The following is a 26,496-nucleotide window of genomic DNA, read 5'->3' as shown; positions in this document are numbered from 1 at the left end:
TTTGCAGTAAGCAGCCTGCTTGAGCCAACCACTACAGTGAGTGTCTGCATCTTGGAATTTTGGAGTAAAGAGTACAAGGTGCAGAGGGAGCTGGGGGTCCTTGTGCATGAGTCGCAAAAACCCAGCCTGCAGGTGATCAGGAAGACGAATGGGATGCTGGCTTTATAGCGAGGGGGATTGAATATAAAAGCAGGGAGGTCTTGCTGCAACTGTACAGGGCACTGGTGAGGCCTCAGCTGGAGTACTGTGTGAGTTTTAGTCGCCGCACATGTGCAAGGATATTTTGGCCTTGGAGGGAGTGCAGAGGAGGTTCACTAGGCTGATACCGGAGATGAGGGGGTTGAACTATGAAGAGAGGCTGAGTAGACTGGGCTTGTACTCGTTGGAGTTTAGAAGGATGAGGGGGGATCTTATTGAGACGTATAAGATGATGAATGGGATGGATAGGGTAGAGGTGGAGAGATTCTTCCCGCTTAAAGGACAGCAGGACTAGAGGGCACAGTGTCAAGGTAAGGGTTGGGGGGGGGGGCGCAATTTAGAATGGAGTTGAGGAGGAACTTCTTCACTCAAAGGGTGGTGAGTCTCTGGAATTCTCTGCCCGTTGAAGTGGTGGAGGCTACCTCTTAAATATATTTAAGACACGGGTAGATAGGTTTTTGACAGACAAGGGAATTAAGGGTTATGGGGAGAAAGTGGAACTGAGCCACTTCAGATCAGCCATGATCTTATTGAATAGCGGGGCAGGCTCGAAGGGCTAGATGGCCTACTCCTGCTCCTATTTCTTGTGTTATGTTAATGTATTAGGGAGCAATGTGCTGTTCTGGATGTTTTTGACCTGAGTGGATCAAGGATGAGTTTGGGACTGACTCAAGCAGGCAAGGGGACTACAGATGTGGTGGAGGAGGAGTTTCAGGCTTATCATTGTCCAACAAGAATTACATACTTCCAGTGTGGAGAACAAAAAACAGGCTATTCTCCAAGTGGTGACATCTTTCCTAAAGTATGATACTTACTATCTTAGCTGAGGCCTTATCTTTTTTTAAGAAGTTTAGTATAATTTCCTTGCTTTTATACTCAATGCCTCTCTGTATAGCTTTACATCCAATGTGCTTTCACTTATTGCCTTCCATGGTTTCAAATATGTACATTGTTCAAGTGGGGGGAGTGTAAAGGATTGTAAAAAGAAATGCAAGAAAGTTATAAAAACTATTGTAACTGGGAATTGTCAGGAGCCAATGGTATATTGAGAGAGAAAAGTAATTAACGTGGGCTCATAATTATATAGGATGAAATGTTCTGAGGTGGTTTTTTGTCAAGTGCTAGCTCTGGTGAGACTAGTATGCAGCTCCCCTGCTGCACAGCTGGCTTTTCTTGCCAGGTACGACAGCACTTGTAGGGGAAAAAAATGTTACATATGTCTCTGACGTTGGTGCGCTGGGGCCTGATTGCAACACTGGTTCCAAAGATCAAAAATGGCAGCCTGATCTACCTGCACATGTGCAGACACACTTAACTGTTTCATGTTTTTAAATGTCTGCTGCTGTCCTCTACATGTGGGGAATATATAACCATTAACTATTTTGTAATTCAATAAAATATATTGAAATGAGATTCCCACTTGACATTGGCAGCAAGGGGTGGGGAAATTACAAAACGAGATCTTGTTTTCAATCCTCATGAATTTATTTATGGTCATAGCTAATGTGGGTGCAAAATTGACCCCGTAGTACTTCTAATATGATAAGATACTCCTAAGTGCTTTATAGGAGTCCTGTAAAGCAAATTTGACATCGAGTTATACAGCACAGAAGTTTCCCTTCAGCCAGCCATGACTGCTGGCAATCAAATACCAATCTATACTAATCCCATTTACTAGCACTATCAGAGTCTGCTATGCCTTGACCATTTAAATACTAGTCCGGGTGCTCCTTAAATTATATGGATAGGCTGGAACTATTTTCCCTGGTGCATAGGAGGATGAGGAGTGACCTTAGAGGTTTATGAAATCATGAGAAGCATAGGTAACGTGAATAGCCAAGGTCTTTCCCCAGCATAAGAGTCCAAAACTAGAGGGCATAGGTTTAAGGTGAGAAGAGAAAGAAAAGAGCTGACGCTTCGAGTCGAGGTGACCCTTTGTCAAAGCTGATAAAGCTCTTTTTTTTTTCTCTTTACAAATAAGAACATAAGAAATAGGAGCAGGAGTAGGCCATCTGGCCCTTCGAGCCTGCCCCGCCATTCAATAAGATCATGGCTGATCTGTCGTGGCTCAGTTCCACATTCCCGCCCCCTCCCCATAACCCTTAATCCCCTCTCTTATCAAAAACCCATCAACCCGTGTCTTAAAAATATTTAGCGAGGTAGCCTCCTCCACTTCAACGGGCAGAGAATTCCAGAGATTCACCACCCTTTGAGTGAAGAAGTTCTTCCTCAACTCCGTCCTAAACCGCACCCCCCCTTTATCTTGAGGCTGTGCCCCCTAGTCCTACTGTCCTTCCTGAGCGGGAAGAATCTCTCCACCTCTATCCTATCCATCCCATTCATCATCTTATACGTCTCAATGAGATCTCCCCTCATTCTTCTGAACTCCAACGAGTACAAGCCTAGTTTATTCAGCCTCTCCTCATAGCTCAACCCCCTCAACTCCGGCATCAGCCTAGTAAACCTCCTCTGCACTCCCTCCAAGGCCAAAATATCCTTGCGTAAGTACGGCGCCCAAAACTGCACACAGTACTCCAGCTGCGGCCTCACCAATGCCCTATACAGCCACAGCAAGACCTCCCTACTTTTATATTCAATCCCCCTCGCTATGAAGGGCAACATCCCATTAGCCTTCCTGACCACCTGCTGCACCTGCAGGCTGGGTTTTTGCGACTCATGCACAAGGACCCCGAGGTCCCTCTGCACTGTCGCCTGCTGCAGTTTTTCTCCATGTAATGTTGCCAGATTTTGAGATTTTCCAGCATTTTATCTTTTGGTTAGAGGGATATGGGTCTAGTTCCGTTTAGGAAATTTGGTTGGCATGGATGAGTTGGGCTGAAGGGCCTGTTTCCATGCTGCATATCTCTATGGCTGTAAATGTTGTGCAGGTACCTGCCTCCATCACCCTCTAGTGCAGCACATGATATTGGGTCGATGGTTTAAAGAAAAACTTGGTCAGACGTTTTATAGGGCATGTTAAAAGAGGAAAAAGAATAGAGATTTCAAAAGGGAATTTGGGGCCACAACAACTGAAGGCTTGGCTGCCAAGGTCAGAGCAATTAAAATTGAGGGGTCATAATTTAGATGAGCACAGATGTCTTAGATTTTGGGGCAGGAGGAGGAGAGCTCAGAATTTCAAAAAGGGAGATTTGAGATCAAGGAGTTGATTTAATTGGTGACCAATATAAGTGAAGCATCATGGGTGATTGGAACTTGCTGTGAGTAAGGATATATGTAGCAGAGTTTTGGGTGATCTCTGAATTAGAGAACAGAATGAGGGAGGCTGGCTGATCAGTGTGTTGGAATAGTCATCTGAATGTAATGGGTATGGTTTCAGGAGAATGTGAGCTGAGGCATGGGGTAGAGTTGGACACTGTTGCTAGTTGGCAATAGTCTTGTTGCACATGTATAGTCAGAAGATCATAGGAATTATTTTACCTGTTCATGGGATGCAGGTGTCTCTAGTGTTGAGTTGACTTACAGATATTCACAGAAGATGCTAAATCTGATGTTGAAATGGTCAGAAGAATTGAAATAGAAAGACATGCTTTCAACAAAACAAAATGATTGCCTTGTCAATGCTCTCTATAACAGTGAAACCTGCACTGTAGGCATCCAAATAATTAAATGCCTTTGAAATATGGGCATATAGAATGCTTGCACACTGTCCTGGGAAGAATGAAATTCAGAATAGTTAAGATAGGCATCACCCAATGCTGAAAATCGTGATTTCTAGATATTTTGACAAAGGTAATCAAGTATTATGGGGTCAAGCAGAAAAGAGGACTTTGTTCAATGATGAATCAGCTTTAGTCATTTTGCGTGCTCCCCAAATTCTATTTCCTTAAAGTTACTAAAGACGAGAGATAAGAATGATGTTATGGATTAAACTGTTTTTCCTTCAGCATTAAGTCTCCATAGTTAGCCAACAATAGGGTAGGCATGTGCATAATCTGTGCCAGTAGTAGGCTGAAGGTGGTGTTCCTCTATATCCTACATTTAATTTGTTTCCTGGCCAAGAGAGCAGATTATTATTCTGGCTCTTGTTGTTTAAGGCCAAGTTAGAAATCGTGGAATGAGGGAGAATTGCTGCTTCTCAGTGAAGTACAGCTGACTTGCAGAATTGATTTGCCAAATAAGACCTAGAAACTGCAGTGTGTTCCTTGGCTTAGGCTGATGTCTTGATCATAACCTTTTTGATGCTTATCAGTTTTTTAAAGCCCCATTGTGAAGGAGAAGACTAATTCTTCATAATCTAAGCAGATGGAAAAGCTTGTGTTACAGTAATTGGTAAGCCAGGCACTCAACAATGAAATAAAATGCAACACTAGCAATGTGATAACTGTTTAATTTGGCAAATCCAACTCTCAGCAGTACTATATGATTGTATCTTGGACACTGTTCCAACAGAATCCATCCACAACCTTGAACTGAATGTTTGGGGGTAGGGAGCTCTGTCTCATTTCAGATCACCTTGAATGTTGATGTGAAAAGTAAATCCACACACTTGGAGCATCAGTTTTTCAGGGTTTATCTTAAATTTAAAAAAGTTTCAATATAATGTTTATTTTGATTGACTTCACTTTTTTGTAGTAAACTGACCCTGCTCCTGCTCCCCTGGCCATTTTGCGTTGTTAAGCACATCTGCTCTACAGTTTACATTTTTCTCCATCAGAAGTTGGACTCATTTCTGAGGGTGCTGGCAGCCTTCCAGCTCTGTTTGACTCTGTCCTTGGCAAATATCCATATTCTTTCAGTAAAGACGGCTGAAGTAATGTAGAAGTGGGAGACCCCACCCTTCCCTCTCCTAGGTCTGGAGATGATGTGGCTGATGTCCTTTGGGATAGACTAAGATGCTGACGATCCATCTGGCACAGCCCTTTAAAGCACAGTTGAAGAATCCTTTTATTGTGGTGAGCATTTGTTCAGTGCTGTTTGAGAGCCAGTGCCCTACCCTGGCTCAATCCTGTTTGGCGTTATCAGAAAGAGGTGCATGTTGTTGGCACTGGAGTGAATGTTCAGCCCCAAAGTGCATAACTCTTTAAACTGTGGCATATCTTAAATGTTGCTTGATTTCCTTCTTGTCCTTCCTCAATCTGGTCCAGATTGTTCATTCACTGGTTTCCTTACACATACAGACTTAAGTTTGATCCTGATACACAGAATTGAATCTTCGTGGGGTATGTGTATTTCTGGTTCTTGTTCTAAATCCTGTTTTATCTGATGACTATGTCATGGGACCATAATGATTTCTTAGAATATATGTTGCACTCAAACTTTTTCTAGTAAAACAAAACTGTTGTGACATGTGGATTCTAATTTGAATAAGCAATCTTGACAGGGCGGTACAGACTGGGCTCAGCATTGCTGCCTCAGTGCCAGGGTTTGATTCCCAGCTTGGGTCACTATGTCGGTTTCTTTGGGGTGCTCTGGTTTCCCCTGTTCAAAAGTCATGCTGGTTTGGTGCATTGGCCATGCTAAATTCTCCCTTGGTGTACCCAAACAGGTGGTGGAGTGTGGTGACTGGGGAATTTCACAGTAACTTCTTTGCATTGTTAATGTAAGCCTGCTTGTGAGACTAACAAACTTCAAACAATTTCCAGTGTCTACTGAATTAATATGTGGCTATAATGAAGATTCTACAATTGGTTTCCTCTGGCAAGGTGGAAGAGAGAACTGTTTGTCGGTTACTTCTGTGCTAGCCAGCATCTCCACTTCATGAGTAGCAGTGCTAGTACAGAGATCAAATAGGAAAGAGTCAAGTTTGACAGTGATGCTCATACTTGCTGTTCACTATTGTGGTGAAATTTGGGATGCACCAGAATTGAGGAATGCAGTGCTCTGTTTCAGGATGGAGGTTGGGTAAGAGGGACAAATCTACCAAGGGATTTTAGCTCAAAAGGTGAAATTCTTGAAGTGTTGGTAGACTACAGGCAAAGTGGTAATGGATGAACAGGGAGTGAATTAGGACATGGGCACCAGAGTCTTGGATGACCTCAAGCTTATGAACGGTGGCTAGCCAGGCAAACAAGAGGCACAAGGAAGAAATTAGAAGCAGCATTCCTCTCTTCTGAGATGGTGCATCTCAGAACATTTGTAGCCAAACCTTAATCAACTCTGGTGCTGTTTAATGCTGTTCCAATTCCCAATACCTAAAGGATGTGTGAACAAAGCCTGAGAATTCCCCTTGTTTTTCCCCTATGCTGCTTAGTGCCTTCCTGCACTAATGTAAGATCAGGAACTTAGTGTAATGGGCATGAGTACACATTCTGTCCCTCCATGACATCGAGGTACTGCGTAAGCTATTTTAATGAAATAAACTGCTTCTGGAAAAAATGGATCACACTGCTGGAAAACATTGAGAGTGGGTATTCCAATAATGGTCTTAGCTTAAAAAGCTTTAATTAGTTCAGAATGTGGGGCAGAGTTGTCCTCAAGTTAACTAGTATTTGAAAAGTAAATGAATTCCATTGATGTTTCTGGAGTCCTTGGTAAGAAGGACCTGTAACAGTTGGCCCTTTTTTTGATGATTTGTTGTTGTGTGGTGTTGCAAAATAAAATGTTTTGATTTTTCTGTTGTAAAATATGCAATGCAGTTTAATTTCCCTATAATTACCTGCAGATGGTTCATCTGTAAATCTGCAGTAATATCACAAGCCCCTATAATTGCCTTGCTCGGAGTATCCTGCTGTGCTGCTCTTGGCTGTCCCACTTTGTGCAAAAACCAATTACTGATGGGCTTATCCACCAACAGGAGAACTTCAACATACTTCAAATAACTTTTGCTTGATAAAACATCTTGTCTGCAGATTACAGATAAATGGTTTGCATTTTTTTTGTTTAATTACTTCCTTTTCCTTCTCTTCCTGTTGAAGATGCTCTCTTTGTTTTGCTGGTGAAAGCATGTACCAGCCAAATTCTAGTATAGCTACTACTGGCTATTCCTCTGGCTACAAGGCCCATTCTTGCAAGCCCCTAGATACTGAGTGTTGACAAACTGCTTTTGTTTATTTACTGCCTCTTGCTCGTCGCCATGAATCTGGCAATTTTACTTTGTTATCTGGAACTTGGTTTAGCCACCTCTTGACTTGGGTATCATCCATTTTATAAATGTTGCAAAACTTATTGTGCCTAAATTATAGGCAATCAAGATCCAGCTTTGTTTGAACAGTAGTTTTAAGTGGTGTGGTCTACAGTAAGGTGCAGAATGTGCGGATTCTGGAAGTGTAGAAAGCTATGACCCAATAGGTAAGGATGCTCCTGTAATCTGAGGGATTTTTTTTGGAGGAACTTGCTTGGTTAGCTTTGATATTCAAAACGCTCAAAATTTCCTTGCTGGTTTTAAACTACTTTCAGCTGAAATCAGGTCTTGTCTGATTTGTCACTTCTTGGAAAATGGGGACCAGATTAAGATTAAACCAGTACTTTAAAAAGGGAGAAGAGAATAGTTTTGTCCTCTTGAATTCTGTTGAGGTACAACTGAGATTTAATAACTTATTCAATTGGAGTGATAGGATAGTTGGTCTTTCAGCACTGATGGCACTGAATGAACAGGATGACAGCATGCCTTTATTGCAGTCTACATGACCTCTATTGTGTAGGAGGACAAAGGATGCAAGTCAAAAACTGGAAAAGAAAGCAGTATGGAATACATTTTATTATTTGAGGTGATAATCTTGTAATTTTTTTGTTTTCATCCTTGACCTATCATTTTAAGATATGGAACACCAGGTGTGGAGTTTACAGGTCTACACAAAGAAGCAGCAACTGTGACACAGATGCACTTTTTACCGGGACAGGTACAGTAACATTGTACAACCTTCCTCAAAGAATAAATGGTGTGATTTGCAGAAAGGTAGGAAACCATATTAGATTAATACCTACAGCATTGGACTTGAGTCTGCTCTGGTTGAGGTAAACTATAGGTCTTCCTCCTTGTGGTTTTAAAAAAAAATCATGGCACTTGGCTGTGGTTTGGTGAATAATTGTTAAAGACCTGCTTCTTATTGAATGGCGGGGCAGGCTCGAAGGGCTAGATGGCCTACTCCTGCTCCTATTTCTTATGCTCTTATGCTTGCAGGCAGAAAACTCCGATCTTCAAGGTTTTCCTCTGTTTGGGTTCAGGGAGGAAGAACAGGGGATTTTCACAGTAATTCCATTGCAGTAATATAATATAAGCCTACTTGTGACACCAACAAAATAAACTTTCAAACTTTACATAGTGGGAGTTACTTCATGCTCAGGATTGGGACAATGATATGTCTCATTTACATAAATGAACTGGATTCTAAAATTCGATAGTTTTCATGTGCAACCAGTTCAAAGCTTGAGGCAGTTTGGAAATCAAAAGATGACTTGGTTAAAGTATGTAAGCTCAGTTGGCCAGACAACATCTTTGTGATTGCAACACCAACAGGCCAGATTCATTTACAGTACTGGCTGAGGTTATCTCACCTGGTTTTCTCAACCCTGCCCCTCACCCACAGTGCAGTGATCTTTGGGTTAAAATGCCATCAGTCAGCTCTCCTCCTCAAAGTGGAAAGAACGTAAGAAATAGGAGCAGGAGTAGGCCATCTAGCCCTTTGAGCCTTCCCTGCCATTCAATAAGATCATGGCTGATTTTGAGGTGGATCAGTTCCACTTTCCCGCCTTCTCCCCATAACCCTTAATTCCCTTGTCTGTCAGAAATCTATCTACCCGTGACTTGTATTCAACGAAGTAGCCTCCACCACTTCAATGGACAGGGAATTCCAGAGATTCACACTCTTTTGAGTGAAGAAATCCCTCCTCAACTCTGTTCTAAACTGCTCCCCCTGCTTTTTTTTTGATGCTATGCCCTCTAGTTCTGCTATCCTTTCTAAGCAGAAAGAACCTCTCTACCTCAAGAAGCCTCTGTTCATCTGGTACTTTCTTTCCCAGAAGTCGGTTAGCTCAGTTGACTGGATGGTTGGTTCATGGTGCCTATAGTGTAGGTGCAGTTCCTGTATCAGCTGAGGTTATTCGTGAATGCCTGCCTTCCCAACTTTGCTCTTTGCTTGAGATGTAGTGACACAACTGGCCTTTGATCATTTGGAATACAGTCCACAGGCAGGGTCATAATCTCAAACTGGCGCGGAGGTGGGTTTCAGTCTTGAACACAAGTGAACAATAGCCCTGCAGATTTCTGCAATTTCAAACTGATTCTTTATCTCTAAGCAAAACTGAACATGAAGTTCTTTATAGGAATGAATGAGTTGTTGCAGTATAAGATGAGTTTTTTTTTTAATGCAGCATTCTACCTCTGCTCTTGAAGGATCTGATGTGATGGGTCATTTGTTGACTGCCCTCCACTGCCTTGCTCAGTGTTGTGCAAGTGTGCATTGGCTGACAGCATTCAGCTTCACAGCTGAGCTCACTCATTTCCTCCCCATAATCTATACATGCATTTTTGGTTAGAAGTGGAAACTGAATTCTTTCTGTAACCCTAACCTGCAACTAATTCCAGCTGACCACCAAAGTCAGCATACAATGAGGCTGAATGGCATAATGCATTTCATGAAGCCACTGGTCAGGTAAACATGCCCATGTTGTAATTGATTCTATTTTGTATCTTTTCCCAGGGCCGTCTGTTGTCTCTGCTGGATGATAATTCCATTCACCTCTGGGAGATTAATCAAAGGAACAGCTATTCTCACTTGGAAGAGATCTGCACTTTGACACTCCCTGGACGACCAGGGTTCGACTGTGCTAAGTACAACTTCTTTTCTTATGACTTTAGTCCAGTGGTCCAGAGATAACCTTAGCTACGAAACAAATGAGGACAAGTTAGATAGCTCTGTTTGTATTTTACAGGCAAATAAAACTTAAGTGTTTTGTTTTGAAATCAACAAACTGGTTGCAGTTCAGTGCTTTGTCTCGTGTATCTGTGGTGCTGGCTCTTCCCTGCCTGTTCCCATTATTTATTGTGCTGTTAGCTTAGTTGGCTAGATTGGCGTGTGATCGAGAATCATGCCGTCAGCACAAGGTTCAATCAGCGTTTATCTGAGACTTAGGGTCTGCTTACCCTGTCCTGTATTAAAATCACAGCATAAGCTGTGGTTTGAAGATCCTCAGTATTAAAGCAGACAACATGGAAAAGAGGAGACTAATCCCTGCTGTAATGTAGACAAATAGCCCGATGGCATTCAGCAAACTCCCACAAACAACAATATAATCAGAATTGTTCTTGTGATGTTGATTTGAGGGATAAATGTTGGCCCAAGGCATTGAGGGTATGCTGCTTTTCAAAATAGCATCATGACACATTGCAGCCATTTAAGAAGGTAATCATATAATCATACAGTGCAAAATGGGGCCATTTAGCCCATTGTTGTAGCTCACACTGCAAACAGCATTCAGAATGGAGATGAGCTTGCTGGAACAGTCATTGCAAGTAATCTGCCTCATTTAGCAATCTCAATTCCTTTTTTAATCCTTTTGAAAAGATTTCATTTTAATCCTAAATGCCTGCCTGGGCCCTGCAAGTTTTTTGGGAAGCTTTGTTCAACTGATAGTGAAATATATTGCTCCATCTAGGTGGATGGTGCTTTCTCACTTCGGATGCATTCAAATCTGTCCAAAGTATTCTCAACCAAGTAGTGGTTTAGCTGGATACCAGTCAAAGTTGCTTCTGTATTGCCTTCAAAAATAAGCCTGGGACCTAACCTCTACTGCTAGTGACATTTCCAGACCAGCTGTTTACTGTGTTTCAGCACCAGTTAGATAATTTCCTGTTAGATTGGGTAATTTTATGCTGTAGGCCCCTTCACCAGGAATTAGATTGAGATTTGGCAAACTCATTTTCACATAAACACTTGTAAGTAGGAGCTGGGAGCTTTTTGTCCTGAACTGGAGTAGCATCTTGGTATCAGAATTAAAAGTGTGGAAAATCTTACACCCCAGAATAGAGCAAATTCTTAGAGTAAGTGGACATCTTAGCACTAACCTCAATCTTAAATCAAAAATTCTGTGTGTACACACTATACATTGCACTATATCTGTTTTTGCTTTTCTTTGTGGTTCGCATGGTTGAAGGGCTATATTTTCCTACTGTCTCATGGACGTTTGCTTAAGAGAGAAATTGGTTATCGTGGGGGGGGGAAAAAAACACGTGTTTGCTTTATAAGCTCATTTTACCTGTTTGTTTCAAAAACATGTTAACAATTTAACTAATTCAATTTTGGATGTAATCTTATTCACTGGAACTCTTTTTGCTATGTTTAGTATGTACTGATCTTTTTGGATCTTATAGCCACCAATTGCATGTTTACAGTTCTAAATGGAAGCTAATTTTCAGAAATGGCATTTTCAGTTGAAAGTTTGTGTATATTCGAATGTTCAAAACTAGTGGGTGTAAATATTCAGGATTTTGCAGCAGAGGTGGTGCGGGGCCAGGAATAATGAATTGGTCCAACTGGCTGAAGATGGGTATCCTGTGGAATGAGTCGCATATGAGATAGTTGGAAGGTAAAAGCAAAGATAGGTGGGGGTATGTACTGAAAAGGTTTGATGGGGGGAGTGGTGGTAACAACAGGCAGGGTGTATGATTAATATTTTTTGTCTTTATTCCACAGGTGGAGGTCCACCTCGCGTCAAGCGAGGGGCATGCACACGGCGGGTCGTGCGTGGGCTGCTCTTGGAAGTCCAGGAGTGGCCTAGTACTTCATGTCTGTGTGTGCTTGATCCTGGACCGGTAGACGGGCGCCGCAACAGCTCAGTGACTAGCACTGCTGGCTGTGCAGACACATGGATTTGGGCCTGTGTCTGTGGGAGTTTGCGCATTCTCCCTGTGGTTGCGTGGGTTTCCTCCGGGCGCTCCGGTTTCCTCCCACACCCCAAAGATGTGCTCTTAGGCTAATCGGTTTTTACCAAATTGACACTATTTCTTCCCTGAATCTGACTGAGTAGGGTCCCATTCGTAGACATGCAGGGTAGAATAGGTGTAGGGTGATGCGGCGGCGCGGGCTCGTTGGGCCGAAGGGCCTGTTTCCCGTGCTGGGTTGTTCTTTGTTCTTTGTATTGTAAAAGTGAACTGTGTTGAGGACTTGTTTACAACAGCCTAGTTCTGAACGATTATCCAATGAGAGGAGCTCTGCAATATGTAGGACCTGGACATAGACATGGAATTGCAGAAAATGAGACCGTGTGTGTTTAAAGCTGCTTAGAATTTAGTATGGTAAGAAGTCTCACAACACCAGGTTAAAGTCCAACAGGTTGGATTTTAACCTGGTGTTGTGAGACTTCTTACTGTGCTTACCACAGTCCAACACTGGCATTTCCACACCATGGAATTTAGTAATCAGGAGCCATCATCTCCAAATGAACTAATGCACCATATGTCACTGGTCTTGGAATGTGAAGGGTGACTCCATTCAATTTGTAGATTTTTTTTTAAAAAATCCATTGGTAGACTACAGAGAAATATGAACATTGGTACTTGCCTGTTTTTAAGTCAGGATCCCATCACACCAAAGTTCCATTTGTTTAAGGTCTTGGCTCCTGGGCTCTTCACTGCCTTCCATCTTCTACAAAAATTGTGGCTGACTTTTGGTGAGGTTTGTTGTTTCACTGATACGAACACAGATGAGATCTGATTTTAGCTTGGCTGTGAACTTCCATATGAAGCCAAATAATCCTTTTTTGCAGATGCTTGTGTGCATTACTGTGCAAATTGCTGTACTCTTTCAAATCTCTTTGGTTCATATTTGCTCCCTTGCTAAATTGCTTGTAGTTTTTCCAAGTGATATTTCAATTTTGCACAAATTCCAAGCCTGGTTATTCCATGGCCTAATTTCCAAAGAACAAAGAAAATTATAGGACAGGAAGAGGCCCTTCAGCCCTCCAAGCCTGCACTGGCCATGCTGCACTTAACTAAAGCCCCCTATCATTCCTGGGACCATATCCCTCTATTCCCATTCTATTCATGTATTTGTCAAGATGCCCCTTAAAAAGTCTCTATCATTTCTGCTTCCACTACCCCTCCCAGCAGTGAGTTCCAGGCACCCACCACCCTCAAAAAAACTTCCTCGTATGTTTCCTTTAAACCTTGTCCTTGCACCTTAAACTTATGCCCCCTAGTAATTGACGCTTCAACCCTGGGAAAAAGCTTCTGATTATTCACTCTACCCTTGCCCCTCATAATCTTGCAGACTTACATCAGGTTGCCCCTCAACCTCCATTGTTCCAGTAAGAACAAACCAAGTTTCTTCAACCTCTCCTCGTATCTAATGCCTTCCATATCAGGCCACATCCTGGTAAATCTCTTTTGTACCCTTTCCAAAGCCTTCACATCCTTCTGGTAGCGTGGTAACCAGAATTAAACACTTCATTCCAAGTGCAGCCTAACTAAGCTTCTATAAAGCTGCAACATGACGTGCCAATTTATAAACTCAATGCCCCAGCTGATGAAGGCAAGCATGCCAGGCAAAGGCACTCCCTCCCCACTCTTTCTCATGCTAGTCCTATTGCATGCACTGACCATCAGTGCTTTTAAAAATACTTTGTAACCAGACTAGTGGGAAATCAAGGACCTGCTTTCAATTGGTAATTGTTGAATCACAGGCCTTTGTTTTTATTTGAAACATTTGGTGGTACAACTTTTTGCTTTTGCTCTTTAATCCTTTGAAGTTGCAGTAAACAGTTTCTGCAGTGGTGAGGTGGAATTGCAGACTTGCAGCCATTATTGGAAACTGGATTAACAATTTACAGTTATTGACTTTAATATGTGTGGTGCTCCAAACTAGGATTGGCTGCTCGAATGGAGAAGTGGTTTTGGCACCAGATCCTTTTTTATAGCAGGAAGCTTTTTCCTACCAAAGCTGCTTTCTGAAACCATATTGACAAATTCTTAGTCACATGCTTCTATTCCTGAGAGACTGTATCCTGACTGTTGCAAATGTGTTTGTTTTTTGTTCTTGGATGTTGAAGCTTAACTTCAGCTTTATCTTCCCACTACCAAATTCTTGCATTGGCACACTCCTGTGTCACTTCATGGTTAATCATCCTGGAAAGATTTTTCCATCTTGTATCCTGGCTGAAGATGCTATTAAAATTTACTGGTTGCTGGACCTGCAGTGTATAATGTTTAGATTTATTTTTGTCACAAGGAGGCTTACATTAACACTACAATAAAGTTACTGTGTAATTTCCTTAGTTGCTGCACTCCAGTACCTGTTTGGGTAGCGAGGGAGCATTTAGCATGAACATTGCACCTGACCAACATGTCTTTTGGATCGTGGGAGAAAACCAGAACACCAGGAGGAAACACATACATGGGGAGAACATACAAACTCGCCACAGACACTGACCCAGGTCCCTGGTACTGTGAAGTGCTGTGCCACCATGTTGTCCTGAGTTCTAATGGGACGGAAACGGTCTAAACTTTTGAGTTGTTTCCAGACCAGTGTGAATACTATTGTCCTGATGTCTCATAAATGATGCTATCTCTTAGCCAGGTTGAATTCTTGGTTTATACTGACTTAGCTCATTTTTCAATAAACTATTGGAAGAAATGGTTTTGCTATTCATGTTTGTAGGAGTGTGGAAAAGAAATCAACCAACTTTCTGTTTGCACTTTGCAGCAATGGAGATGAAGGTAGTATTGTATGGTGATTGGGTAAACGCAAGGTCAGGTGGTGTCTCTCCCTGGTTGAATATCCTACTACTAATGCTTGTATGAAAAGACTGTCCCCTTGGATGGCATAAGAGGACTGCTGATACTGATGGAAACCTGCAACGACTTACCTAGTGCCTTTAGTAAAACATGTCATGTGAAGCTGCCTCCAGGGAGAGGAATGGACATCTTTTAGAAGGGAAAAGTTCCACTTGCGTGTAAGCTTCAATTGATCCCCATTCTATTAAATCTACAGACTTTTGAGTGAGATGTAGTGAATCTGAATTCTCCGTTCAATCCTGTACTCTTTGGCTTCCAAAAACATTAGACATTTTGGAACTAAACCAGCAGCAGACAAAAACTGTCTTGATATGATATTTTTGCTGGTGATCTCTAAATTGATACAAATTAACATGGAGAAACTCTTACCTTTTTAAAGATGGATGTTTTCCGAATATGACAGACATTGGATGCTAAAATGTAACATTTTCCTTTTATACAGTTCTCCCAGCATTACCAGAATCACTGTGATCCTGTTGAAGTCTTGCTGTGACATGGCATGTTTGGGCACAGAAGGTGGAGGTGTGTATTTCCTGGATCTACCATCACTGCATCTGTTGGATAGCAAAACTCTTTTTCAGGATGAAGTTTTACAGAGGTAAGTGTGTGCTAGATTTTCATAATGTGTGTAACATTTCTCTTCAACTTGTTGCTTAGTGCTGTTTATAACTTCAATGTCATGCAGTCTTGAATAAGATCAAACTAATAGTTTACTGCTGGACACAATTGTTCCTGGAATTGCTTAAATGGTGAATTGATAAAATGTTAGATGTTGGATTGATTTTTTTAACTCTACTACCAAGTGGTTTGGTCTTTGCTAAGTGTTCCTGGAGTTTGTTATTTGGGGAGGGGAAAAATAGAAAAGGCAAGGATGTTTGTGGTGATTCTTTTGTGCGCTGTCTGTAATTATTAATAATTGAATTGTCTGGTGCTTGACCCAAGCTTACACCTGAGAATTGATTCCTATTCAGATGAAGGAGAAATAGTTTTACTGTTGCATATTATTTTACAATCAGCAGCAAAACATTCCTGTTCTTAGAAAGGGAGGATTTTAAAAATGAAACCATGTCAATGATTGTGCAAGTTATCCCTTTGTGTTGGCAAAATTCCCAGTATGGAGTTAAAATGTTTTGCCCTTTTCCGTAGTAGATCATTGAGCAGATTCCAGTCAGCTGCATTCCATGAGTTTAATTTGAGTTGTGTGGATTGTATTTTTCCTGTTAGGAAAGGATGTTGAGGTCCTGCAGCTTCTGCAGAACCAAGGTTGTTTCAGTTTGTTCTTGTCATTAGAGCAACTAAGTGCCCTTCCAGAAAAAAGGACATCCATCTTGAGGAAGGGTAAGGATGTTCCTGCCGATCTGTTCTTGGTAACTCAAAATTGATCAATGGCTGCCACCAGTGTTTGCTAATATGACACTCTGCATCTTATCTTCCACCACCCCAAAAACTCCTTCCCCTTCCCTGCTTTCTGCCACTCTTCGGGCTTGCTCCTTCTCTTTTCCCCCTCCCCCTGTGGAGTCTGAGTCTGTCTTTAGCTGTGCACAGCATCAGTGTTTTTTTTTTAACTAAAATATTTTATTCCTTAGCAATTTCAGGGAAAATCAGAAACTATGTTTTGACCTATATTTCAGATGGTGCCCTGACCTCATTAGATCTTATGCCATGCCATGTAGGACCCACTGTAGTTAATAGTAAAATGAGCTTGTTTTTCAGCATTGGAATAAAAGGTGACTTTGTCTGGCAAAAGGAAAACAACCTTCACTTTTTTGAGATTCCCAAAGGAAGCTGACAATGCTGGAGTGCAGAGAGAGTGTGCAGCATTGTATTTGAGGTCTGCATGGCAAATTATTCCAAATATGCTCAAGGAATCATGACAAATGCAGTGTACTATAATGTGCCAGTGTTTCTTAATAGAGGCCCTGTTGTCCCTGCTGTCAGTGACAAATGTGTAACAATCAGTCTATCACCCCAGTGTTGTAGGGATAAAATCTGATTACTGTGCTCATTTCAACTGTGAAACAGCAATATTCTGCAATCCAAGATTTTGTCCCTTGCTCATGTTCTTTTCTGTGTTCATTTTATGCTGTCTGTTCAGTTATGGCGATGACAGTGACTCTGTTTGTTGGCCACTCTGCAATAATTGAGAGTTTGAATAAGGAGTATTCAATCTAACACTTGGGACTGATTTTGAGTAACTTTTTGCCCTGTCTTTGCAAGAGCTTGTCTGTTTCCCATCACCTTGTGTTGTATTTCCTATCCAAGTCTCTTGTGTTGATTATGAAATTCAGCCATGTACCTTCAAGGGCCAAACATTACTTGGTATGGAACATTGCACTGGATCTGTGGTCAATGTTCAGTGTATAATGTGTTCGTACTTCGAGGTTTAATATTCTGGCACCTTCAGTGCGGTGTATTTTGCAATTGCCCCTAGATGTTCTAATCTTCAGTAAGACAGAACCCGGGCAAAATTCCCAGTGACTGTCAGTAATTGGAACACATTTCAGCAATTCCATTTTTACTTGCAACAATTTTATTTTAAAGCTGGGGGGGAAATCAACCCTTGCGAGAATAACATGAGTAGGCTTCCACAGGAACAAGTTTGGCATGGTTAGATGGGATTTGCCCCAGCTTCCCAGTGACTTACTGGGTAAGCACAACATTTGATCAGTTATATTGCCCATGTATGGCTACAGATTAAATTTATTATTCAACTCTGGTTCTTTTACTTAAAATATCCCAAACAAATTAGCTCCACAGATGTTCCAGATTTTTGTCAGAGCTAATGGCTGAGTTGATTTGGTCTGGCTCCCATTTCCATTTCATCTATTTTCTTCTACCCTAAGTGGGCTGTACAAATGTTATAGAGCTTTCCTCCATACCTGCACAGGGCCACCTGACCTCACTACCAATGTTTACTGGCTGCTAGCAGTCTTAGAATTTGACTGGGGCTCTGACAAAGGGTCACCCAGACTTCAAACATTGTTCTCTTTCCACAGATGCTGTCAGACCTGCTGAGGTTGTCCAGCATGTCGTCTTTGGATTCCAGCATCAGCAGTAATTTTCTTTGAGGCCAGGGAATGGAGTTTGTTGAAGGCATTGGGGAGGGAACTGAAGATGATGGCTTTGGTCTTACCAGTATTTAGCTGGATGAAAAGTCTGATGATGCGGTCTGACAATATCAAAACTGGAGAATTTGAGATGTTGTGAAGTGGAGCTGGGTGTTGTTGGTATTTGTGTTAAATGAATCTGACATGATGTGAAAGAGTTTTGACTGCAAGTGGCAATATCTTCTCCGCAACTACCCTATCAAACTTTTGATAATATTGATGCCATCTATCAGCTCAACACCTCAGTCTTCTGTTTTCTACAGAAATGAGCCTATTCAATTCAGGTATTGCAGTAAATCTATCTTGCTTCTGTAATGTTTCTTACAGTAACTGCAGCTGTGCACACTGGATTAGACCATCCAGTGTGGTCTAATCAAAGTTCTCTAAAGATTGAATGTAACCTCTTACTTTTCAGTTTATTTTCTCTAGAAATGAACTCCACTGCTTTTTTAATGAACTTATTAACTTGTGCTACTATTTTGTGATTTGCATATTTGTATCCCCAGATCCCTCTACTTCCAACCCCATTTAGACATCAATTTCTAAGGAGCCCTTTAATCTCTCTTCCAAATATATTACTTGTACTTTATTGATGTTCATCTGTCAATTGCTTACCAAATTTACTGACTTCCTGTAAATTGTCACAGTCCTCCTTTGTATTAACTAGACTCCCTAATTTGCTGTCATTTGAAATTGTACTTCTGATTCCTGAGTATTCAAATAGTGAATATCCATGGTTGAATCTTTTCAGTCCAAATAACTAAAATTAATTCTTCTTCTTCACTGTCGAGTGACCAATTTGTTATCCATACTGCTACTTGTTCCCTGATTGTAGGATAGGCTCATGCAGAAGGTCAATTTTAGATTGTAGATGTAGACTATTGATATGAAGCAGTTTTTAGAAATCAAAAATTCTGATACCTCAGTTTTAATCCTACTGAATTTTGAATCTCCCCTTTCATCCAGATTTTCAGCTAACCGATTTTTGGATATCTTTTCATAGCAGTGGTAGATTATACAAGCCTGTTTTGTCATGTGATTACATTATTCCTCTATTTCTTACCTTAATTTCTTTGCCATGGTTGCATAATTCTTGACTCCCATGCCACTCAATTTTTAAATTTAATAAATTCCCAGTCTGAACAGGCTTCAGGGGCTGAGAATTCCAGAATGTAAATCAACTCATTGAGTTGCTTTCATTTTTTCTGTCAAGCCCAAGGACCAAACCTCATTATGTCTCCCCATTGGAATTTGGGACTTGGACCATGCAGTTGCATGATGCAAGCCTATAAATACAAGAAATTAAAATAGTACAATCTGCAAACTTGAAATATAGGGTGGAATTCTCTCTCTCAAAAAAAAAATTCTTTCGAATTCATGTGAAAACTGGAGCAATTCATGCTGGGCGCTCAAAAGAATCTCCCACTCTATGCACTGCAGAGGCTGAAATCAGCGTGCTGAGTGGGCCACTGCTTGTGTGCCAATCTATCAATGCTGAGATTGGGGTTGGTCGCTACCGGGCCTGTGACAATTACATTCAAATTGTATGAGCATTTTAGATGTGCAGTGGATAATGGGGAACCTGTGGATGTGGTGTATCTAGATTTCCAGAAGGCATTTGACAAGATACTGCACTAAAGGTTGCTACATAAGATAAATGTGCACCGTGTTACGGGTAATGTATTAGCAAGAATAGAGGATTGGTTAACTAACAAAGCAAAGAGTGGGGTAAATGGGTGTTTTTCTGGTTGGCGATCGGTGACTCGTGGTGTGCCTCAGGGATCAGTGTTGGGACTGCAATTGTTTGATTTACATAGACGATTTGGAGTTGGGGACTAAGTGTAGTATGTCAAAGTTCACAGATGATACTAAGATGGGTGGAAGAGCAAAGTGTGCAGAGGATGCTGTAAGTCTGCAAAGGGATATAGATAGTCTAAGTGGGTGGGCGAGAGTCTGGCATGTGAAGTACGATGTTGGTTAATGTGAGATCATCCATCCTGGTAGGAATAACAGCAAAATGGAGTATTATTTAAATGGTAAAAAATTGCAGCATGCTGCTTTGCAGAGGGACCTGGGTGTCCTTGTGCAAGAATATCGGAGTTGGTTTGCAGGTGCAACAAGTAATTAAGGTGGCAAATGGAATTTTATCCTTCATTGCTAGAGGAATGGAGTTTAAAAACAGCGAGGTTATGTTACAGCTGTATAAGGTGCTGGTGAGGCCACACCTGAAGTACTGTACATTTTTCGCCTCCATACTTGAGAGAGGATATACTGGTACTGGAGGGGGTGCAGAGGAGATTCACTAGGTTGATTCTGAAGTTGAGGATTGGCTGATGAGACACTGAGCAGACTGGGGCTCACTCATTGAATTCAGAAGGATGAGAGGAGATCTTATAGAAACATGTAAGATTATTAAGGGAATAGATAAGATTGAAGCAATGAAGTTGTTTCCACTGGCAGGTGAAACTAAGGGGCTTAGCCTCAAAATAAGGGGAAGCAGGTTGAGGAAGAACTTCTTCACACGCAGGATTGTGAATCTGGAATTCACTGCCCCGTGAAGCAGTTGAGGTTAGTTCATTGAACGTTTTTAAGGCAAAGATAGATAAATTTTTGGACAGTAACGGAATTAAGGGTTGTGGTGAATGGGTGGGTAAGTGGAGCTGAGTCCATAAAAAGATCAGCCATGATCTTATTGAATGGCGGAGCAGGCTCGAGGGACCAGATGGCCTACTCCTGATCGTAGTTCTTATTAAAATTACCATGTTAACGGTCTTTGGGCTTCCCTGCTGATTTCCAGTGCGGAGCAGAAGCTACTAGCAACCTGGCACTGGGAGACACTACCAGGATGTGAACACACTCTCAAACCCTGCGAATCGGCAGACATACAATCTCCTGGCCTGCCTCTCTAAAGAAGTAGCACAGAGGGATTGGAGAATCACAGCCCTAATCTAATCAAGACTTGCTTTGTATTAAATGTGGAAAATTATCATATCCTCTACTATAGGCCCCATTCCTATCCAAAATAATGTCACGGGTCATCTTACACTATCTGAGGGGACAGGTGATAGTTTGGTTTAAGGTCTGATTTTGAAGGAGCACCTTCAACAATGCAGCAGTCCTTTAGTACTGCCCTGGAAGTGTTGCCTAGACTTCTGTGCTGCAGTCTCGAGTATAGCTTGAACCTACCTCAAGGAGAGAAGACTACCAACTGAGCCATGACTCACCTAGGAGAGAATGAACATTTGTTGGACTGCAGCCCTTCTCTCTGGATCGGGCACCGCTTGCAGGTATTCTCGGTGTCCAGAGCCTAGTGGATAGTTGTGATTATCTCTTGTAGCATCTCCCAGGTATTGTGAATTCTGGGAATCTTTAAATATTTCATCTCTGGTTTCTCAATGGTGCAGCTGTGAGAGGCACTCGGAAAGATGCCTTGTTGGAATGCTGATCTGGGCTCTCAGCTAATGTCTGGTGGGAGACAGTGCTTGTCTTGCTGTCTCAGATTTGGGAGGGGTTCCTGTTATGAGTGCTCATTTCTGGGTATTTGGTGAAGTTGGAACTGAGCATGATCCTTGTTCTGCACTCCCCTGACATTCAAACAAGTTATTGACCCTCGGACTCATCTATCATGAGCTTAGCCATGCCCTTTGGGGCAGACCTGAAATCTAGGATGTAGGTGATTTTTGCCTCCCGCCCCCCTCTACCACTAGTCACTGAATGATGGCAAGGACTGACTTATTCACACTGGCAGTGAGCTTTGCCTTGTACCTGCAGCAGGTCACTGGTTTGAAATGCTAACTTATGCAGTCTCTCAAAGAGAGAATCTCTGAATGCTTTCAGTACACCATTTGGAATAGCTGCATGAATTAGTGTTGTGATTTTTCACTATGGTTGTGTGTGTTTGTGTCAAAATCATCAGTGTTTGTAGGTTGTAGTCGGTTGTAATTGTTTTCTGGCATTCTTTGACCAGAAGCTTTAATCCACTTGATTATTTTTGTAAATTGGTGCCAAGTGAACAGTGTTAAACAAAAAAAACACTCAGGTTTGCATCTGCATTCAAAAGTAAAAGTTTGTTTATTAGTCACTAGTAAGGTGTACATTCACACTGCAATGAAGTTGCTGTGAAATTCCCCTATTCGCCACATTATGACACCTGTTCGGGCCCATGCACCTAACCAGCACATCTTTCTGACTGGTGGAGGAAACCCATGCAGACATGGAGAATGTGCAAAGTCTGTACAGTGACCCAAGCAGGGAATCGAACCCAGGTCTCTGGTGCTGTGAGGCAGCAGTGCCAACCACTGCCACCGTGCTGAACACCCTGAATTTATTATGCAGAGAGAGATAATGGGGCCGTGCAGAAATGTATTGAGAAACAGCAGCAGAACCATTTTTAAATTCAGAAGGCAATTCTTTCAAACATTAATATAATCTACTAGCAGCTTGCTTTTGCAATTGCCCAGTTCTACTGCTTCATTGTTTAGGAGATGACTGGTCACTGTTTGATTTCCCTCCTTCCCCAAAAGGGTTCTGTTTGGTCTGTCTGTCTGTTTGTTCGTGGGGTGTCGGTGTTGTGAATATTTAATTGACCTTGAGGTGGTTGCACCCATTATGCTGTTTGGCTTATGGGCACAGTGGGCCAAATTGTTGCTACCATGGTTGAAGTCAGAATATTTCCCAATAAAGTAGACCAGCCTTGATATATAGGATCCTTGTTACAAACAATTTCTAGCCTGGGAGACGGACATAATCAAGTTGGTACTGCCACCGGATTGTGACACACCATCCAGAAGGCAATTTGGAGATAAGGAAGTGCCAAAGATGGTTTTTCAAAGCCTCACCCATGTTCTGAGACATTGACCCAGATTTACATGAGGCTGTTAGGTCCTCCAGTCCTCACCACTATACCACCCACAAAGACACTCGCCCAATGTCTACATGGGCAGATCTGTAGAGCCATCTGGAGATTAGATTTGTAACCTAATAAAGCTGTCACTTGTAGATGTATGAATTGAATGTATAATGAAACCCATTTGAAAAATTTTGAAAGTTTCAGCAGTATGAATGCTAAGGGGACCATCACTAATTGATAGCTTCATAGTGCATTTGGCCAAATACTGTATTCTTTCAAGGTCACTCAATTGCTTCGTACCTGGAATTAACAGTTTTGCCCATGTTTGGGCTAGGAATCTCCTTGGTGGAACCCAAACTGATCAACAAGCACAACTGCAGAGAGTGCTGCTGGATGGCACTGTCAGTGATCCCTTCCATCACTGAGAGCAAACCAATGGGGTTGTAATTGCTAGAGTGGATTTATCTTGGTATATCCTGTCCACAATAAAGCAAGGCAATTTTCCACATTGAGTCAGCATTCGTATTGCAGCTGTACTCAAACTGCTTGGCCAAGGGATACAGCTAGTTTTGGAGCACAAGTTGTTAGGACCCCTGTCATATTAGCGCATTTGGTTTTTCTTATTGCTGTGTAAGTTGATCAGATTTCCTAAAGACTGGCATCTGATGGTGCAGACATGGGAGGAGGTCAGGGTGGGTGATCTACTTGGCAGTTCTGGCTAAAGATGGTTGCAAATGTTTCAGTTTATCTTTTGCACTTATGCAGCACCACCTGCCCAGCCATGGTAGATGTTTGTGAAGTTGTGTCCTCTAGTTATTTAGTTGCCATTGCCAATCACAACTGGATGTGGCAATACTGCAGAACTTTGATTTAATCTCTTCTGTTGGTTTTGGGATCCCTGAGCTCTGCCTACCAACTGATAGGCAAAATGCTGTGCTTCACAGGATTTTCATTCTTGAGAAACACTATGTCATCATTAACACACTGGGAAGTGTTTCCAATGGCAAATCCACAGAGACAGCTGATGCACTCTGGACTATTCCTCAGCACCAAGAGGTTGAATCCATGGATGGGAAAATTGCAACAAGTAATGAAACAGATGAAAACCAAGACAGCCTGGGACCCTGTGATGTTCCAGCGCAGATCTTCAGCAACTCCAATTTCAGGAATGCAGCAACTATAACCTTCAAGGAGGGTGATAAATTATGGTGCGAAAACTATGGAGGTATTTGTCTCTTGCCCAGAACAGGGAAAATCCTGATCCACACTATCTGAATTGTTAACTTCCTGTGGCTGAGGGAATTCTCCCAAAAACTGTGACTTCAGATCTTCCAGAGGAACCTTTGACATGGTCTTGTTGCTAAACAAGTACAAGAAAAATGTCGAACACCAGGAACTCTTTGTATTCCATCAACCTGACCAAAATGTTTGATTCAGTAAATTGCAAGACTATAATATTGTGCTCCAAGAAACATTTAATACTGCTGCAGATGCCTGCTAATTTTTGGCTGCAACCGTCCATCCCCACGTATCATAACTGCCTAATCACCTCAAAGATCAGCTGCCCTCTGGTGTCAGTGTTTGAACGCCATCTTACGTGGCAAACTTTAACTTCAATTATTTCCCTGCCAAAATTGAACTGGCCACCGTTGACATATATGATCTAGTTTGCAAACATCTGTGGTGTCATTGCCCACTTTGTGCTAGATGTGCAAGACAGTCTCGTTCTCCAACTTGCAAACAAGAAGCTCTGCTTGTCCTTTGACTGTTGCTGAAACAAAATGGCTACCAACCCACACACTGCATCCGTAGTAATTTGCTTTTATCCATCAACCACATTTGTCAGCCAAATACTCCATCTCCCTTGTATGTTAGAACATAGACTACAGCACAAACAGGCCCTTTGGCCCGCAAGTTGTGCCGATCGCATCTATATCTACCAAGCCATAGAACTATCTGTAACTTTCAATGCCATTAATCCCATATACTCATCCAGAAGTCTTTTAAGACCCCAGCGAGTTTGCCAGTACCACCACTGACGGCAGCCGATTCCACTCACTCACCACCCTCTGAGTGAAAAACTTACCCCTAACATCTCCTCTGTATTGCTTCCCTTAAACCTGTGTCCTCTCGTAGCAACCATTTCAGCCCTGGGAAATAGCCTCCGAGAATCCACCATGTTGATGGAAAGTCTCGAGTATATTGGGCACTTGCCATACCATGGCAGCCATCTCAAGGCCACCATCAACAAAAAGCAATATCACATCAGCTGCACCAGCTCAGCCTTCTGCAGTGTGTTGGACAAAGTCCATTTTAGAGAACAAAATTCCTAGTATACAGAGCAGTTGTTTTTGCTGCACTTCTACCACAGACTAGATGCACTAAAGTAATTCCATCAGCATCCTCCAAATTCAGTGAGGACCATCAAAAACATACACTCATGTTCTTCTTGAAGCCAGACAGCCCAAAGCATTCGGGTAAATTTGAAAGATCAACTTTGGACTGGATGCTGTCGAGACGGTCTCTCCAACAGGTTCCCCAACTCTCAAATGGCTGACATTTTGTTTGGGGTGGGGAGGGGCAGGCAAAGAAAATGCTTTTGAAGGCAAACCATATTGCCTGCCTCATTGAGCTTATGACTGTGGAAGAGCTTAATCATTCAGAATGCTGACAAACTTGTCTATTGAGTTGCTTAATAATGAAGAGGAGCATCAGAGAATCCTGCATTCTGGATCCTACTAACCTGTGAAACATCCTGCCTTGTGCCCAAAGAGGGGGTGGTACTGGGATAGTGATAATTTTTGCTGCACTGGTAATGCTCTGGAGACCTGGGTTCAAATCCTATCATGGCAGGCAGTGGAAATTGAATTCAATAAGGAATCTAGAACTAAAAAGTTTTTGTCATAAATCCATCTGGTTCACTAATGTCCTTTTTAGGGAAGGAAATCTGTCATTCTTAACTGGTCTGGCCTACATGTGACCGTTGATCAACAGCAACGTGGTTGATTCTTAAATGGCCTAGCAAGCTACTCCATTGTATCAAACTGCTACAAAAAGCAATGAAGTTGGCCAGACCACATGATGTTGACCTAGGCAAACCCAACTTGCAAGAAGGCAACTCACCACCACCACAAAGGATGAGCAACAAATGCTGGTCAGCCAATGACACCCATGTCCCATGAATGAAATAAAGAGCCCTATTCAGCTTAAACTCCTAAGTGCTGCCCTCACTTCAACAGTCTGACACTCTGTAAGCTGTTCCCAAGTGTGTCCTGTCCCAGCAGAGGTGGCAACACAATGGCATACAGTCAGGAGAAAGTTGCCCTGGGAATCCTCCAATTCTGGACCCCATGAAGTTTGAATTGATGCCATGAAACATGGAAACCCCCTGCTGCTGAATCAGCATGCCATGTTGATAATACTGAGGAAGCACTTGAGAGAACCAGAATGTACCCTGGATGGGGAACTTGTCCATCACCAAGTGTGGCTTGGTTGCACCACTACAGCGTCATAAAGGACATTGCTGCTAGACTGGGCTGTAGCAGGTGAGGGGAAAACATGACTACCTCACCAACCTACATACTGCAGATGTATCTGACAATATTGGTGGGAGTGACCACCACGCAGTGCTTATGGAGACTATCTTCACATTG

The 26,496-nt window shown here is 42.1% G+C and overlaps 1 protein-coding gene across 2 annotated transcripts in view; it reads left to right on the top strand.

Moving 5' to 3' along the window:
* Positions 1 to 26,496, top strand: part of llgl1 (LLGL scribble cell polarity complex component 1) — a 99,428-nt gene that overhangs the window by 27,303 nt on the left and 45,629 nt on the right. For both annotated transcript variants that reach the window (XM_080206622.1, XM_080206621.1), the window contains exons 3-5: positions 7,916 to 7,997; positions 9,798 to 9,928; positions 15,330 to 15,485. In XM_080206622.1, the coding sequence (XP_080062748.1) occupies positions 7,916 to 7,997; positions 9,798 to 9,928; positions 15,330 to 15,485 (369 nt within the window). The remainder of the gene's footprint in view (positions 1 to 7,915; positions 7,998 to 9,797; positions 9,929 to 15,329; positions 15,486 to 26,496) is intronic.

The sequence above is a fragment of the Carcharhinus amblyrhynchos genome, chromosome 18, assembly GCF_965287045.1.
Source record: "Carcharhinus amblyrhynchos chromosome 18, sCarAmb.v2.hapA, whole genome shotgun sequence".
NCBI classification, from domain to species: Eukaryota; Metazoa; Chordata; class Chondrichthyes; order Carcharhiniformes; family Carcharhinidae; genus Carcharhinus; species Carcharhinus amblyrhynchos.
Note: the sequence above shows the minus strand (reverse complement) of the source record. Positions and strands in the feature narration are given on the sequence as shown.